Source organism: Juglans regia, chromosome 10 (assembly GCF_001411555.2).
Source record: "Juglans regia cultivar Chandler chromosome 10, Walnut 2.0, whole genome shotgun sequence".
NCBI classification, from domain to species: domain Eukaryota; kingdom Viridiplantae; phylum Streptophyta; class Magnoliopsida; order Fagales; family Juglandaceae; genus Juglans; species Juglans regia.
Window position 1 is genome coordinate 814,008 of NC_049910.1, and position 16,400 is coordinate 830,407.

Sequence of the window (16,400 nt, forward strand, 5' to 3'; positions counted from 1 at the left end):
ATCATCCTCAAGAAACCAATCAAAATTATCATTTAGCAAAATGCTTCTCCATCCAAATATTCATGATATTGTCACGAACAGCTAATTGAATTGCTGTTGCATTTGCAAAATTACGGCAACCTCTTGAGATGCAATGGTCAATTAACAAAAGATCATTGCAGACCTAGTTGGTCTAATTTATTGGTAAAAAAATATTACTTCATCCGCACTGTGTGAAACAATCTCCAACAACTGCAAAATGGAACTGTCCAACTAAAGTCGGGGAAGTATTTAGGATGCAGTTGATGCCTTCAAATATGAAATGAGGTCTGCACGTTCCTGTGGCTTCTTCAGTCCGGGGAATACCATCTTAGTCCCAGGAATGTACTGCACAAGAAACAGCCCCAACAATCAGTAGTGAAACCTAAAAAATACTATCTTGCAAATTGTCCAAACCAATGACCACCCGAAACTTTATAACATTTGAATGAAATACAAAACATCATTCTCTGTGTGTGCTTGTATATAACCATATGGAACAATTGTTTTTCGTTAAGACTGCAAATATAGACAATGCTACATGGAAAACTTCATACTACCCCGATCCCACATTGTTTTTCATGATTTCAAGAATCCAACAAAAACGTATCCAATTGACTGATTTCATTAGCTTTTCAAAGTGACCAATAACATCATATGCACATTAGATCATCACATTTTGGTCCATGATGGTAGTAACTTTTATTTCATGATTCATACCTTCTTGGGGTTCAGCAAGTAATCATATAACGTCTTTTCCTCCCAAATCACGGCCATGTTCTTGTTGGCAGTAGAGTAAGAGTACCCAGCAGTTGTACCAGACTGCCGTCCAAACAGGCCATTCAGATTGGGCCCTGGAAATTCAAGAAGCGATGACACCAAATCTTAGGAATAAAAAAAAAAAGTGCATAAAATCTGAACTTGAAAAACTGGCAGAAACACACTGAAGCATTATATCCCAATTTGGTAAAGAAACTGCAAAGTCCATCAGCAAGAGATCTCACGATCATAACAAAATGACAAAAATTGAGAGGGCAGTATACTTTAAACAGTAAATCTTTAGTGAAACAAAGAATCCATTTCAACAGAAACACAACATCATGTAAATGAGCGAATAGATCTTGCAATTATAAGACTATGACCTATCAACGGACCCAAAAGTGAAAGGGCAGTTTATTGCTTCAGACTTTAAATCCCTATCAACCAAAATTGAAGTAAAATTTAAGGTACCTTCTTCAATTACACAAACAAAATGGAAAAGGTAAAAAAAACATATATATATACACGTTTTGAATGTGTGAAAAATCATCAAAAGGACACGAAGCCTATGCCACATGACAGTAAATATGGAAAAGGAATCTATAACCTACACACACACGCACAAATGCATAAAAACAGAGGAGAGCTGTGATGGGCGTCAGTAAAACGTAACTGGATGCCAAAATCTCTTACGTCCTAAAAAACATGGTTTTGTAAAACCAGAAACACATTGATTTCAACTTCCAAGGCGTCTCATATACGATAAATCATATTCCAGGGGAAAAAATAAACGGGAACGGAATTCTAAATGTAGAATCCTTTCATCAGATCATAGATGAATAAACGAGAAACAATATTTATATTCTAGAATCCACTAAACCTAATTCAGCATATTTCAAATTTTTTTGTAAGCCTAATTCAGCATATTTAAGAATAAATTCTTTTTTAGTTTCTTTTAAGTTCAGAACTAAGACTTCTCATTTTCACATTTCTTTCCCTCAAGCATATTAGACCTTAAGAATCAGTCGGATCTGAGCACATTCTTTCGCCTAAATCCTCGAAACAAAATACAGGATATTGAAACTAACCCTAAGAAACAACGGATCGAACGGGACACAACCACCGTTGGAAGAAATAGAAGATTGTATGCGATAAAAAGCTAATAGAAGGTAATAGTGACCGAATCCATCAGATCCAAACACATCCCAACCAAATCAAACGCGGTTCATATATCTTAATAAAGTCACAGAATATATAAAATAAACACGCGGCCGCGCGCACACACACAGATGAAAGAGTTACCTTGCTTGTGGCCAGCGCCTTTCTCGACGGTGTGGCACTGAGCGCACTTGGTCCTGAAGATCTTCTCCCCTACCTTAGGATCGCCTGGCGGAGCTTGATCGAACGACGCCATATCTCAACCGATTAGCTTTCAGCCTTTGTACTCAATTTTCTTTCCAAGGCGTAGAAAGTTGAAGAGAGAATAGGGAGGGAGGGAGGGAGGTGTTTGGCTCAAAGCGTGTGTTCAAGGTGAGACGCCGAAGTTTCTAGGCGGCTACTATGCGTAAGAATATTCGAGAAAAATAAGGGGCGTTGGCGTGCCACAGCCACAGCCAAAGGCCCCTAGTTCTGTCCCCTCCTTTGAATAATAAAAGGCTGACTTCCAGGTTATCGTTTGGAAAGTATATTCATTCTAATTTATTATTATAATTTTTTAAAATTTTAATATAAAATATAATAAATAATTTATTTTTAAAAATTTTAAAATAATAATAATAATAATAATAAATAATATTTTAATAATATTTTATCATCTCAACTCAATTTAATTCAATTTAACATTTAAATGCACAAATTCAAGCACTTTAAAACGTTTATTAAGCACCACTGTCATGTTTCAGTTTATCCCAACCATGTAAGGGATCTAAATCGTATCGTGTCAAGTTACAAAGATTTAACTATATAGATTAATTTAAATTTAATCTATTAAGTTAAACGTATCAAACTTTTAAATCTTAATTCAATTCATTTAGATAACGAATCGTGTCGTGTCACTAATTCTAACCAATTTAATAATTAATTAGAAATTTGTTAACACGATACAACTCATTTAAACCTGCTTGTTTTATATAAATGGATTAAATTAAAACACATAACTCATTTGACCTAATTAATATAATTTTATATAAAGTTAAAGTCTATATTTATTAATAATTAAAGTACCTTAAAAAATATATAATTATTTTTTAAGATTTTAACATATAATAAAACCAATATTACAACCTATACAATAATAAATATGTGTATATGTCTAAAACTACAATCTCAATAATAAAAAACATAAGCATACTGAGAAATATCAATATTATAACTTAACAATAATAAAATTTTAATTTCAAAATAAATTCTAAACGGATTGATTTCGTGTTAAGCATGTTGATTCGTTATTGACCCGTTTATAAATCGTGTGTTAATGGATCAACTTGTTTTGACCCTGATCCATTAACATCAAATCTAAATCCGTTAATTTTGTACCGTATTCATGTTACATATTGTCACCTCTACTATTATGTATTGCTCGTAGTTTCAGCAATTTCAGTTCTTTTTTTTTTTTAATTTTATCTCTTCATATACTGAAATTCGAAAAGCTTGTAGAGTTGACCTGTCTTGAACAACATAAGGTGGATTTATGTACAACGTGGAGAAGGTATGTAATAGGAAGGTTATCAAGATGGGGCCTTAGACAAGCCCCAAGTCATCAGGGCCGTTTGACAATGGATAATGATCATCAACAGTGAGTAGCAGTATCAATGTATCATGATCTACAAATTTATGGTCATTACATAGCTCCTTCCACGTACAAATAATCTTTTCTTATTTAAAGACTACATTTATGCATGCGAGATTGGACTTTGGGGCTTGTTCAATCTTTTTTAGGTTTTAAACTGCAAGAGAGATTGAGTGATAATGGCACAAACTAAATCGCCATTGGGCATCTATTTGAGAGTTTTGGCCCAAAAGGTTGCTTGGTGCAATTAAAAATTAAAGTCCATCTTTGGGGTGGGATAAGATAATGCTGAATAGAGTTTACTTGTAATTTGCAATTTGCATCCATTAAACCACAAAATGTGACTTTATTGGTTAGAGGTTTGGTTGACAGCTCTTGCTACGCCATGCAAAAGTATTCATCAAATTCCATCATACAATTTGAATAACGATTGGTGGAAAAAGTCCAAGCTTGTGTTTTTTGGGTTTGTCGGCTTGAATTTTAGTCTTTGCTTAAGTAGATTAGGTGAGACGAGACCAATTAATGACTTGTAAATTCACCTAAAAGGCATGCCCTGTAGCTGTAGGCCCAACTCCAAGCTAGATTGGGGCGGCGATTCTAAGTCCAAAATTAATATAATTTGTATTAAGAAAGTAAAATCGAAGTTTTGGTGTAAAGAATTAAAGATTATGGGTTTTGCTTCTCAAAAGTCTCGATTCCTTCCCTAATTCAATCTGAATCCACCTTATTCTGTGAGCTGCAGCTGCTTTGCTTTCTAGGAAGGAAACTGCCTAGAAGCTACACATATTCTCTTGTACGTGCTATATAATCACATATGACATGCTTCTAGTATCATGCAATGCATGGAGAGCCTTGACAATCGAAAACTAAACCTGTCCTGACCATACCAGCTCTGCATCTCCGTCAAACTGAGAGTAGGTGATTGATTTTATTCTTATTTCTATCGAGTTAACCGTGATTAAGCAGCCGGGGGGGCGAGGTTTGAATTTTCACATCATTAATGATTCTTTCTCTTTATTACACTCCACGACAGATTCGAATCTCTAAAATTCTTGACCACACTCTAAAACTTAAGATGGAATAGAGATCAACATATAAAATAGACTCCACTTTATAAGATGTTAAGAGTACTATAAAAAACTCTAAAGAATCTATTTCGCTCCACAACCATGATCGTCTAGCATGATGTGGTTTATGATCCTAGCTCGTTGCAAATCTCGATATGGCTTTCAATCATCTCAACCGCTACCATTTCAATCGCATTGCCGTAGTTAAAGTTGACTCGGGATCCTATATAACTTGTTTAGTTTGGTTAGTTTTATTTTATTAAGGTAGCATATTGTTTTCTGTTTTGTTCTAATGCTTATTTTATTATCTTGTATAGTGCTTAATTATTTATATAGTTGTTTTTTATGCCTAGGTTTGAATTTTATGATTTATTATAATCACCGGATATTTAGTTGTAACCATGGTATTCCTTTGCCATAAATGAAAATTATTAATAAAATTAGGATGCGGTCATGATTGCAACTTTCTGCTGCACCCAACATTTTCAATAAGGATGGAAACAAAAATAAGGCTATTGTATGGGTTGTTGTTACTTCTTAAAAAATGTTAGCTTATGATTCTTATTTCTTAATGGATGAGAAGCTTGCAGATGAACTGTGCCATATGCAAATGGGAAGTGGAAATGGTCTATAAGAACTAATGTTGAAGGTTGGTTCAATTAATAAACAACTTTTACATAACATAAGTGAAGCAAATTGCACAACTTTTTCAGCATTTGCCACAAATTACACGTACAGGACTGAGATGGGGACAAAACAAAAAGTCCCTATATAGATCATTGACATGGACTACCTACTGAGCAACCAAAAAAAAAAAAACAAATCCCCCAGCTACTCTGATGCTTGAGCAGAGCAAAATATACCCTTCATTCTCTCTCTCTCTCTCTCTCTCTCTCTCTCTCTCTCAAGCACAAAGATTCTCCGTATCTAAAAAACTTACCCATCAGGAGCTTTAACTTGAACCAGCCTCCTCCAATAATTGAATAAATAATCTATATGGAAATAACATAAAATCTTTAACATAATCCATACTGAATTAATTAAAGAGTTAGTGAAAAGTTACTACAACTATACGTACAATTTTTTTTTTTTTTTTTTTTTAAATTTGTTGAACCTGTTTTTTCACGAATATTAATCAGCTTCTATCTTTGCTAATTACTCGTGATTATTTGTTGTGTTCCTCCTAGTCCTAGGAGTCCCAAATAGACTCATACTGTAATCCTTGCCATTCAAATGAGTCATGATCGTTATCATACAATACCATATTATTCTCTTCCAACAAAAGAGCCCCTGCCAACTCCATCCACATCTTCGGGGAATCCAAGGGTGACTCGTTTATGGCCTGAATTTGGCTCGGCGACAGCCCCACCCTAGCCGGCACGGCATTAGAACCTGCGCTTCCCACCTCTACCGTCATCTGTACAGGCCTCCGTAGCCGCAATGCCGCCTTTTGAGCAGCCAATTGCACGTCCTCAGCACTCGAGCTCGCCGGCCGTGGCAAACTATCAACTAGTTCCGGGAAGTTGAGGGGCGTGCCACGTCCTCTTAGGTGCAGCGCAGCAACATCATAGGCCGCGGCCGCCATTTCCGGTGCCTCGTAGCTTCCCAGCCATATTCGGGTTTTCTTACCCGGCGCACGAATTTCAGACACCCATTTCCCCCACTTTCGCTTTCTAACACCTCTGTATGCTGGACTAGCCACATTTTGCTCACTTGGTTCTTCCATTTTTGTTAGAGCTGGAGTCTTTCTAACAGAGAAGAGTGCGATTCACAATCATGAACAAATATATGCATATATATACAGAGAGAGACAGAGAGTGAGATACTGAACGGTGAAATTATTTGTGTGAATGTAAAAAGACATGGACTTATTGTCATGGAAGTGAGCTTCCAAGTAGTTACGTGAGTGGGCAGCTGCTGTCAATGGGAGCTTGCGCACGTTTCTTTGGGTTTTGCAATATTGTGGAATGAAACCACACCATGCTGTTAGATTGTATTGATTTGATTCTAGTTATTTTGATGTCCACCGATGACGTCGATGATGAGATTGAGATTGTTTTCCTATTTCATAACGCGGTTTTGTGTATAGGTGAGAAGTGAATTGGTCCCACTGGTCTCATCCACTCTTGAATTTCCACGATCTCTTCCTAGACTATGTAGCCGGTAGCTATCGAACTTGAGGTGGAGTTTTTTACTTTGCCCGCCTGCATGTTTCTGCACATATCGATCCACAAGAAATATATATATATATATATATATATATATTTGAAAAATCAAAGATTCATCGATATAGAGTAATGACTATATATTGTGCTAGATAGATTTCAACATGGTTTAGTAGGAGCTAATTCTAAGAGAGTTTAATTGGCTTTATATATATATATATATATATTATATATATATAATATATATGCATTGATCTAGTCATAAAAACGTGAAATTCCATGGAAAAAGGGAAAAGTTTGTCGGTTTTTTTTTTATTAAATTGCGACCCATTCAACCGATCCAAAATATTTGTAGCAAAATCGCCGCCCCATATGTGTTAATTAGGGGGAATATTGGTCAAAAGCAAAATGACTCGAAAGAGACCTTTTTCTTCTTGAATTTCGCCTTTTTCTTTTAAAACGACTCGAAAGCCACGTACGTTCTAGAGGATGAATTGGGATTTTAGATATCTCTGTATATATAGAGTTTTGTAGTTTATACTGGCCTTAAGTAAAAGAATCATACGAACTTATAAGTTTCATCACTAATTCAAAAATCATTGTATTGATCTGTTGAGAGGGATCAGTACGTAGAAGAAGCTGATCCTGATCCATCGAGGCGCAGCTAACTAATGTTGGCCATTCAAAGAAATGTAGGAAGCACTTGAAAATGTTTTCTCATTTTCCAAGATTTCCACACATTCACACTTGAAATAATTTGTTTATCTGCTTGGGTTGAAGTGAGGCAATCGGACGGTGATAATAATATCTTTCATAAAACGTGACTTAAAGTTTATATACGTGTATGTATATTTAATAATAAAAATTGGTTGAATTTAAAGATGAGTTGAATAAAATATTATTAGAATATTATTTAAAAATTTAAAAATATTAGATTATTTATTATATTTTATATATAAATTTAAAAAAATAATGATGAGATCAACTAAATTGAGACGAGTTGAAGAGACCTCTGAATCAAAACAAATCCTAAATTTCACTCACACACGACACCACACACACAAATATATAGATCGAGCTTAATAATTAAGGTCAAACACTTGACTATTTCAGTCAAGGTAGGGTCGAATCGAAACAGCTGGATCAAGCTAATCATTCAATTAATGGTAGCGTCCTTTCTCACCAACAACCTTGATAAATTCGTAACTTTCTATTTTGATCGCACTGCAGGAGGCAGGCACCGCCCAACACCGTCATGTAGACAAGTACTCTTTAGTCTATACCCTTTTTTACAGGCACCAGTGGTCCAGTGGGTTGACCCTTGCAAATTAGAGAGTCGAGTCGAGTCGAGTCGAGTACCCGCACGACCTCCCAGATCGATCTTTCCATCTATCTATATATCTTTCTCAAAAAGTTCGTGGCCAAGGGCCCGTTTCAGACCTCCATAGTCAATGTTGAATGATGCCTATATATGCTCTCTCTCGAGTCCGATTTGAGTTTAATATATGTAATTAATGTTAATATGAGCATGTACTTTAAATATTAATAATTTCTCTAAGGACAATGCATTTAATTGACTCTCGCCTAAAGAATACAACGTTTCGTCCTTTCTTTTGGATTTTTATCAAATTATTCATATATAATATGTTGATAGTATATTCTTGTACCCCCCTCCAAAACCCCCAAACTCCCAATTCCCACCCAAGTTTATTTTCAGTTGAATCCTTAATTTGGTTAATAGAGATTAAATTCATTTTCAGAGAGTTTTGTATATATATTTTTTACAAGTCCTTTTATCAGATATGGAAAGCCATGTCCAAGGGACGGACGAAATCAAAATGCATGCCAGCCCTGCAACTGATCTAAGAGGATTAGTTTCTTGCTTGCAATGTTGAGGGAACATTTTTAAAAAAAAAAACGCACGATTCAATGGCACGATCTATGAGTCTCCATCAAATAGCCTCTCTCTTGTTTTTGATGCCTGTGAGATTCAAAAGTAGTTCAGATTTACTGATCAAACAAGCCTAGAAATGATGGAAAGCAACGTACAATATATATCCATGTAGAGAGGAAGAGTTTTTTTTATTTAAAAACCTGTTTTTGCCAATTTGTGAAACTTGTTCTTAGAGCTAGCAGAATTGCTTGTACAGAAGATCCTGTCAACAATCCGATCCAAAGGCCTTTCCCCCTGAAGTGTAGAGCGAAAGTCAACACAGCACCTACCGGCGTCCCAACCAAATAATATGCACCAAGATTCACATAAGCTCCTAAATGTTGCCACCCACTTCCTCTAGCAACCCCTGTTGCATTTTTCCCAGTAAAAAATGTATAACTTACAGCAACTACATTAGAGAAATGTGAGGAAGTTACCTGAAAGAACAACTTGTAAGCCATCCGTAATGATGGAGAGACTAATAAAAGGCCCCATATCTGCAACATTACCCACAATTTCCTTCTCTTTGCTGAAAGCATAGCCCAAAAAATTGCGGCAGAAGAATAGCATCATGCTTACAATCACCATCTCTGCAACTGCAATTACCATTATGGCCTTCACAGCCACTTTAGCTGCCTGTGGATTCCCAGCTCCCAACTCATTTGAAACCCTAGTGCTACAAAATGATTCATTATTTTCAAGACATTAATTGTTCACCATGCATTGAGGAATATGCTAGCTTTAGAAACACTAGGTTATATATATATAGATCAGCAAACCTTGCTGTGGCTCCAAATGCATATGGAACGTAGTAGTGCAAACAAGTAATTGTAGAGCTGCATGTATAGTACGCTGAGAAATTAGAAGCATTCTGCAGAAAAATATTCTAGGGTAGGTAAATGCAGAAGAAATATACCATATTGAGAGCACTGAAGTCTCCATTTTCGGATTTGGCAAAAGCCCGGAAAGCAAAATAAGAACCTCATATGACCACCACTCTAGGCTATATTGATCATGATAGGCATGATACCGATGTTAATATATTAGAGGCTGAATACAGTGAAGTAACTAATGATGATTAAATGAAGTTAGAACAAGACAGAAAATTACCAAACCATTCCGGCAGAAGGAATAGCAAAGCGAAAGAACTCCCTCATGCCCAAAAAGACATCCTTTGACAACTCGGCACGAGTTTTTTCACAAGCGGAAGAGTACTTCATGTAGAACCCAAGCAATAGCACATTGAACCAGGATGATAAACAAATGGCTAATGCAGCTCCAATACTTCCCAATTTTACTCTAAAAACCAGAGCCCAACAAATTGGTACATGGAAGCATAGCGTTGCGAACGAACTAAAGAGCATTGGAAGGATCATGCTTTGAGTCAGGAGGTAGCGAACTATTGATTGAAGTATCCCGTACGAAAACAGGCCAGGGATGAGCCATACTGAGTATTTGCGCGCTACAAGTGATATTGAATGATCTTGGCCTGCGAGTATTAGTAGCTTGTCTGTGAACAGCCATAGCAGGGATATTGGGATACAAATCAGAACAAGAGAGATGATGGCCGTGTGAGTATATATTCCAAGCTTTTGATATTGCTCTGCCCCATAAGCTTGCCCACATAAAGTCTCCAATGCACCAGCCATCCCAAACTGCTTAGCAGTCATGAAATCCGGTCATATAATGCTAGAATTATTTCCATATCTCAAATCTAAGATGCTCAAACTGGTTATATAACAACAACAACTCAACAATAATGATAATTATCATTATTATTATTATTATTATTATTATTATTATTGTGAAGGGCGCAATATTCAATTGTGCCGATCGCGAACTCGTTTGCAGCCTACTATATATGGATACCACATGTGTGTGTGTGTGTTGTTGTTAGTGGTGGTTGGCTAATCAGTGCCATGCATTTCTATCAAGTACTAGAGAAGATGCATGAAGTACTCCACCTAGAGGGAAAAAAAAAAGGATAGAATTAGAATTTACAAGGAGACTGAAGCCGGTTACATTGGTAAAAGAGGTGGCGATAGAGACACCGGAGAGCGAGAGGTCATCAAGGTGTCCAACCATAATAACGGAGACAACCTGCAACAGATACTGCAAGACCGTGACCACAACCATTGGTGCTGCTACGTAGCTCACTATCTTTAGCTCTTTCACAACCGCCCTCCACTTCCCCCACATTTTCCTACCTAAAAGGCTAAATTTACGATCGAGTTCCTTCTGATTACTACAGAAAAACAGCGTCTAGATCTCAAATTTCTTCCTAAAACGTACATACGGTGTCAGTTTTGATCGCGCGCAGCGAGCAGCTGATCGATGCTGCTTCAACAGGAACATGAAGATATACATGAACGGCATTCAGAACCGATTAGAAAGAAAGGAAGGCTGAAGTTGCATGCATCTGAAGGCACGTATGGCTTGTCTGAACGATCAAGCGCGACAAGTTGCGGCCCAAGATCAACAAGTGGTTGGTGATCTGATCACTGGGTGAAGCATATATATTAGTGATCGAGAGTGACATAAAATAGTAATAAATATTTGGGGGATGCATATATTACATGTTGGACCCAATTTTTGTCCGAAATCATCTTTGACACAACAAAGATATAAATAAATAGAATTGATAGTTGTGAGTAAGTAAATGTTACGTAATTATTTTTAAAAAAATAAATAAATATGAAATTGATATGAAAAAAAATTATTTTTTAATAATAAATTTTATATTTTTTTAAAATGACTGAATATATAATATTTATACACTCTAAAACTGTAAATAACATTACTAGAATATACGTTAATTGAAGTAGTATAACGGGTCATGCGTAATATAACTTTTTGATAGGCCTGCCGTTTTGTAATGTATTTTAAAAAATATTGTAACGAGATCTGTCCGATTGGTAAAATATTCGAACCATGCCATGACGTGCTAGTGTTCCAATTAGCCCCCTTTCGATAAGAATTTAGGTTTAAGAAATGTTACTATACTGATTACTGTTCCAGTTATACCGCTTATTAATTTTAAGTTTTTTTTTTTTTGGTTTTATCGGGCAATCATTTATGTTTGTATATTTATTTATTTTTAATAAATTACGTGACACTAAGCAGTAGTCATGTCATGTCAATTCATTAAGTAAAGCGAACTGTAAAACTAAGGCTTCGTTTGGAATATTAATTACTCTCAATTCATTTCAACTCATCATTACAATTTTTTTAAATCCCAACACAAAATATAATAAACAATTCAATTTTTTCAAATCCCAAAATAATAATAATATTAAAAAATAATATTCTAACAATATTTTATCATCTCAACTCAACTCAACTCAACTCACTTCAACATCCAAACTCACCCTAAAGCAACACAATAGCAATTCTCTTTAGGTCTAGGATAACGATCTGCAAAACGAGGTTACAATATATAATTATAGATTAAAACATCACTGATCAACTCAAGAAAATCATGAAATTATAATATTCAAACAATTAATTTGTTATATCAAACTACATATTTTTGTAATTAGCCTGTATCGACCGAAGAGAGAGATCTAGAGAGAATTACTAACACGCTCGCATATACAATAATACATGATGCATGTCATATATGTGAATAATTGCTACAATGCTACCTATGAAATTGACCCTAAATCAAACCTTGTCCCCGGTAAAACCCAAAAAACGACTATTATCAAAACTAGTACTCATTAACCAATTTGATTATAATTTACAAATTACGCTTCCTTCCACTTGACTAGCTAGGGAAACCCCCAACAACTAATCCATTTTTTCTTGCTCTCGCGCGCGTATAAATATATATATATATATATATATATATATATATATATATATATACACATATGTACATACTAGGAAACAGTCCCAGAGTGCACTTGACATAATGAATTAAATAAAAATAAAATAAAAAAGTCAGTAGCTTATTCTAATCAAATTAATAATATTCAATATTAATATTAATAATAATTATATTCTAATTAAATTAATAATTAATATTATATATTGAGTGTTTTAAGTATTTTATTAGTTAAATATACTTAAAGTTGAATTTTACAATGAGAATGCTCTAAAACATTTATGTTCTAAAGAGTAAAGTCATTTTAATTTTTTTATTTAAAAAAAATTGAAACAAAAAAAAAAAAATGAGTACACTGTAGAATAAATTAAAGGATCATATGAAAAATAGACGTTAATTCATGTGCGCCGCAGGGCTATTAAGGGCCTTTTGGTAAAACATGATATTTCATTAAATTTTACAAGAGAGCTAGCTACACGTCAAATGGTCAAGGGTCTTAAGGATCTTTTGGTAAAACATGACCCTTTATTAAATTCTACAAGGGAGCTATATGTCAAATGATCAAGAGTTTTAAAGGATTTTTTGTAAAACATGACTTAACGGACTTTACGAAAAAAAAAAAAAAAGTTAACGAAAAAAACAAAAGTACTTACTATTCACAATTAAATAGCCATTTATTATAATATAATATATATATATATATATATATTTATATATAGTAATTTTTAAGTATAATTCTCCAATAGACAAGTCTTGTGTTGCATGCTTTTTATAAAAATATGAGTCCCGCTAAAAAAGAAAAATATTTTTTTAACACCTTTTTATGGTGAGATCTACTCTTTTATAAAGTGCTTACATGGGACTCATCTATTAGGAGTAATACAAATAATTTCTCATATAATTATAATGTACATGATTTGCGCGGACATTACTAGTACTACTACTGCATGGGCCATGCATTGATAAGAGTTTCTCTGATTTTTTTTTTTTTAAGAAGAGATTTCAGATCAGTTACATAAATTCCGAAACTAAAACACCTACAAAAACTATGGGAGTTTTTCTGATATCTTTTTGGTTTACTCTGTTGTATATTCCTGTTTCGGCCAGATGTAGCGTACTAGAAAGTGTATTTCTGTGTTAGAATTGCTTGGATTTTTTTTTTTTTTTAAATTGTAGCCTATGAATGGAATCTGAGCTAGCAACATATCTGCCAGAATCAGCTCAGTAATTTTCTCCTGATCCTTATATTCGCAGAATTAATATTGAAAATTCATTATACAATAAGCTAATACTCATTAGATATATATGGTGCCATATATATCTAATGAGTATTAACTTATTTTCTCCTTCTGATTTACAGTATATATATGGAGGTACGTTGAGCTAGCAAAAGGTATATGCATGCCAATGCACAAAAAACCAGATCCGCAGATGAATGTTGCCCTATAAAATGGCATGCAAGAAGAACCCTATGCAGTTTTCACCCATCAAGCAGCAGAGAAAAGTACTACTGTACACAGAAAACATGAGTTCATTGGGTCTTACAAACGTACGTACTTATAATAATGTTTTCTTTGATCACTTGGTACTTTAATATTGTTGTTGTTGCAGGGCAGATTATGACCCATAATGATTCTGATGCTAGCTAGAGTATCCAGTTTCTTGAAGCCGCGTAAACGAGTGATGAGTATCGTAATCTTTAACGACTTAGGTACAGGCTTAATGGATCTTACCGTTCATTGCAAATTAATCAGGGGACGGTGATGATCTTGGTGTCCATGTCATAAAGGCCGATGATTCCTACACATGATTCGACTTTCAACCAAACTTATGGGGGACTTACATTATACTTGTGTGGTTTTACATGGACGGGCACGTTTCGCTGGTTTGATAATCTACGTGTTTAAGAGAGACCATCCTCTCTGCAGCAGATGCATTTGAAAGATTAGACCCGAGGATCCATGTATGTTTAACCAAGGACGTTCACCGCACCCAATCAGATCAAAATTACAATCCCGCAAATTAATTAATTATTCGAATAAAATTAGATTTAATTAGCTTTTAATATTGCATGTCATTCGAAAAAGAAAAATCTATCTCGTATCATGTAGAACTCCGTCGTCCTTATTTATTTTAATAAAAAGATATATTAGAATTATTATATTAATTAATGATCCATTTATAATTAAGTCGAATAATATATATATATATATAGTGACTACCAACATATATATATATATATATTTATACTCCATCGAGTAATTAATATTGAAATATTTATACATCAAATATTATTCAAATGTGTGAGATTGTATGTGGGCCTGATCTCACTACACATAAATTTCGTCCACTAAAAACTCTTAGGAATCTATCAAAAAAAATTAACCAACCGATCCCCTGATCTGATGTCAAATGGGACCCGCCAGAAAAAATCTCTCTTTAGGAATATACTTGCGCAATGGTATATATATATATACTGAGAAATCTTCTGCTCCTACGTACTATTCCATTAAACAGTACTACTACTACTGAATCCTTATAAATCTTCAAGAAATGATCTGATGTCGTAGCTAGAAAGTCCTCTCGATTTGCCAAATTTGAATGGTAGTCATGCTTCATGTATATGTAATAAGCAAGCTGCTGATCAACATCTCTTCTTTTTTTCTTCCCAAACTTCTGTCACTGAGCAATTTTGGGTAAGTCAGATTGAAATTTCCGGCCTCCTACTTATTGAGGTTTGAAATAAACCAAAAATACATATGTAAGTACAATAAATATAAACTATATATATGTTGGCAATTGATGTTACCTAAGGGTCCCAAAGAGAATCATTCTGGAAGTCTTCCCATTCATTCTCCTCATCAATGTCATAATCACCAGTGGAGAACGCCATGGATTCTTCCGCTGCCATTTGCATCCACATCTTCGGCGAGTCCAACGGGAACTCGTTAATGGCCTCAATTTGGCTAGGCGAGAGCCTCACCGTGAGCGGTGCCAAGTTTGAGCTAGACCCTCCAACCTCAGCCGTCCCCGCACGGTCTTTAATCCATAAGGCAGCCTCGTGAGCGGCCATGCGAATGTCTTCAGCATCTGAGCTTACTGGGCGTGGAAGTTTATTGGCCAGTTCAGGAAAGTTGAGCCGTGCATCACGTCCTCTGAAGTAAAACGCAGCTGTATCATAAGCAGCAGCAGCCATTTCGGGTGTCTCAAAGCTCCCCAACCAAATTCTGGTTTTCGTGCCTGGCTCACGAATTTCAGACACCCATTTCCCCCATTTTCTCTTGCGCACTCCTCTGTAGCTAGAAGAGGCAGCACCTGTGCTGCTGCTGATGCTGTTTGATTTTTCCATGCACCAAGTTTTTGCAGCAATATTCTATCTGTTGGTGTTTCAAGCAAATACACCAGTACTGAGTGTGCGATCCAGTTATTCGTATTTATAGATGTGGATATTATACAAATGTCATGATCAACTCGAAACGCGGAGAGTTAACATAGGTTGAAGTGTCCTTCCGCATAGCTTCACAACAGATAAAAAAGATGTGCATATGTGCATGTTTGATTACAATATTTATATATATATATATATATATATATATATATATTCAGGTTTGCTGGAACCAATACAAAATATTTTTTTGAAAAAAGAGGAGTAAATTCTGAAGGTCGATATAGAAGTTTCTTGGAGGGGCCAGTCATATCACACCGATGATCAGTGCATTCGATTTTGAATATTGCTCGTTCTAATTCCCCTATTTAGAACGCGGTTTCACTACTACATCATGTGGCTTGAAATTGGACCCACTTATCCCACTTTTGAGGGTTAATCTTAAAGCAGCCTAGCTAG

At 35.2% G+C, this 16,400-nt stretch overlaps 4 protein-coding genes across 8 annotated transcripts; all 4 read right to left on the minus strand.

Moving 5' to 3' along the window:
* Positions 1–6: 6 nt before the first annotated feature.
* LOC108998904 (cytochrome c-like) lies at positions 7–2,450 on the minus strand. Its single transcript, XM_018975664.2, has 3 exons — positions 2,080–2,450; positions 739–872; positions 7–366 (listed from the first exon to the last, which is right to left on the minus strand). The coding sequence occupies exons 1-3, from the start codon at positions 2,189–2,191 to the stop codon at positions 271–273; spliced, it is 342 nt and encodes a 113-aa protein (XP_018831209.1). The 5' UTR covers positions 2,192–2,450; the 3' UTR covers positions 7–270.
* A 3,298-nt stretch (positions 2,451–5,748) lies between these two features.
* On the minus strand, positions 5,749–6,379 carry LOC108998823 (ethylene-responsive transcription factor ERF022-like). The gene has a single exon (XM_018975528.2). It carries the CDS (start codon positions 6,356–6,358, stop codon positions 5,822–5,824), a length of 537 nt encoding a protein of 178 aa, XP_018831073.1. The 5' UTR covers positions 6,359–6,379; the 3' UTR covers positions 5,749–5,821.
* A 2,189-nt stretch (positions 6,380–8,568) lies between these two features.
* Positions 8,569–11,105, minus strand: LOC108998816 (protein DETOXIFICATION 2-like). Of its 4 annotated transcripts, none has more exons than XM_018975521.2 (7): positions 10,753–11,104; positions 9,841–10,385; positions 9,647–9,733; positions 9,510–9,566; positions 9,168–9,406; positions 8,892–9,097; positions 8,569–8,778 (listed from the first exon to the last, which is right to left on the minus strand). In XM_018975521.2, exons 1-7 carry the CDS (start codon positions 10,927–10,929, stop codon positions 8,737–8,739), a joined length of 1,353 nt encoding a protein of 450 aa, XP_018831066.1. In that variant the 5' UTR covers positions 10,930–11,104; the 3' UTR covers positions 8,569–8,736. The 4 variants fall into 4 exon arrangements, with proteins under 4 accessions (XP_018831066.1, XP_018831065.1, XP_018831064.1 ...); XM_018975520.2 differs by having other exon boundaries at positions 9,168–9,400; positions 10,732–11,104; XM_018975519.2 differs by having other exon boundaries at positions 10,732–11,103.
* Positions 11,106–14,881: 3,776 nt separating this feature from the next.
* Positions 14,882–16,032, minus strand: LOC108998824 (ethylene-responsive transcription factor ERF021-like). 2 transcript variants are annotated; one of them, XM_018975530.1, is made up of 2 exons: positions 15,366–16,032; positions 14,882–15,232 (listed from the first exon to the last, which is right to left on the minus strand). In XM_018975530.1, the coding sequence occupies exon 1, from the start codon at positions 15,903–15,905 to the stop codon at positions 15,366–15,368; it is 540 nt and encodes a 179-aa protein (XP_018831075.1). In that variant the 5' UTR covers positions 15,906–16,032; the 3' UTR covers positions 14,882–15,232. The 2 variants fall into 2 exon arrangements, with proteins under 2 accessions (XP_018831075.1, XP_018831074.1); XM_018975529.1 differs by having other exon boundaries at positions 14,882–15,238.
* Positions 16,033–16,400: the final 368 nt, after the last annotated feature.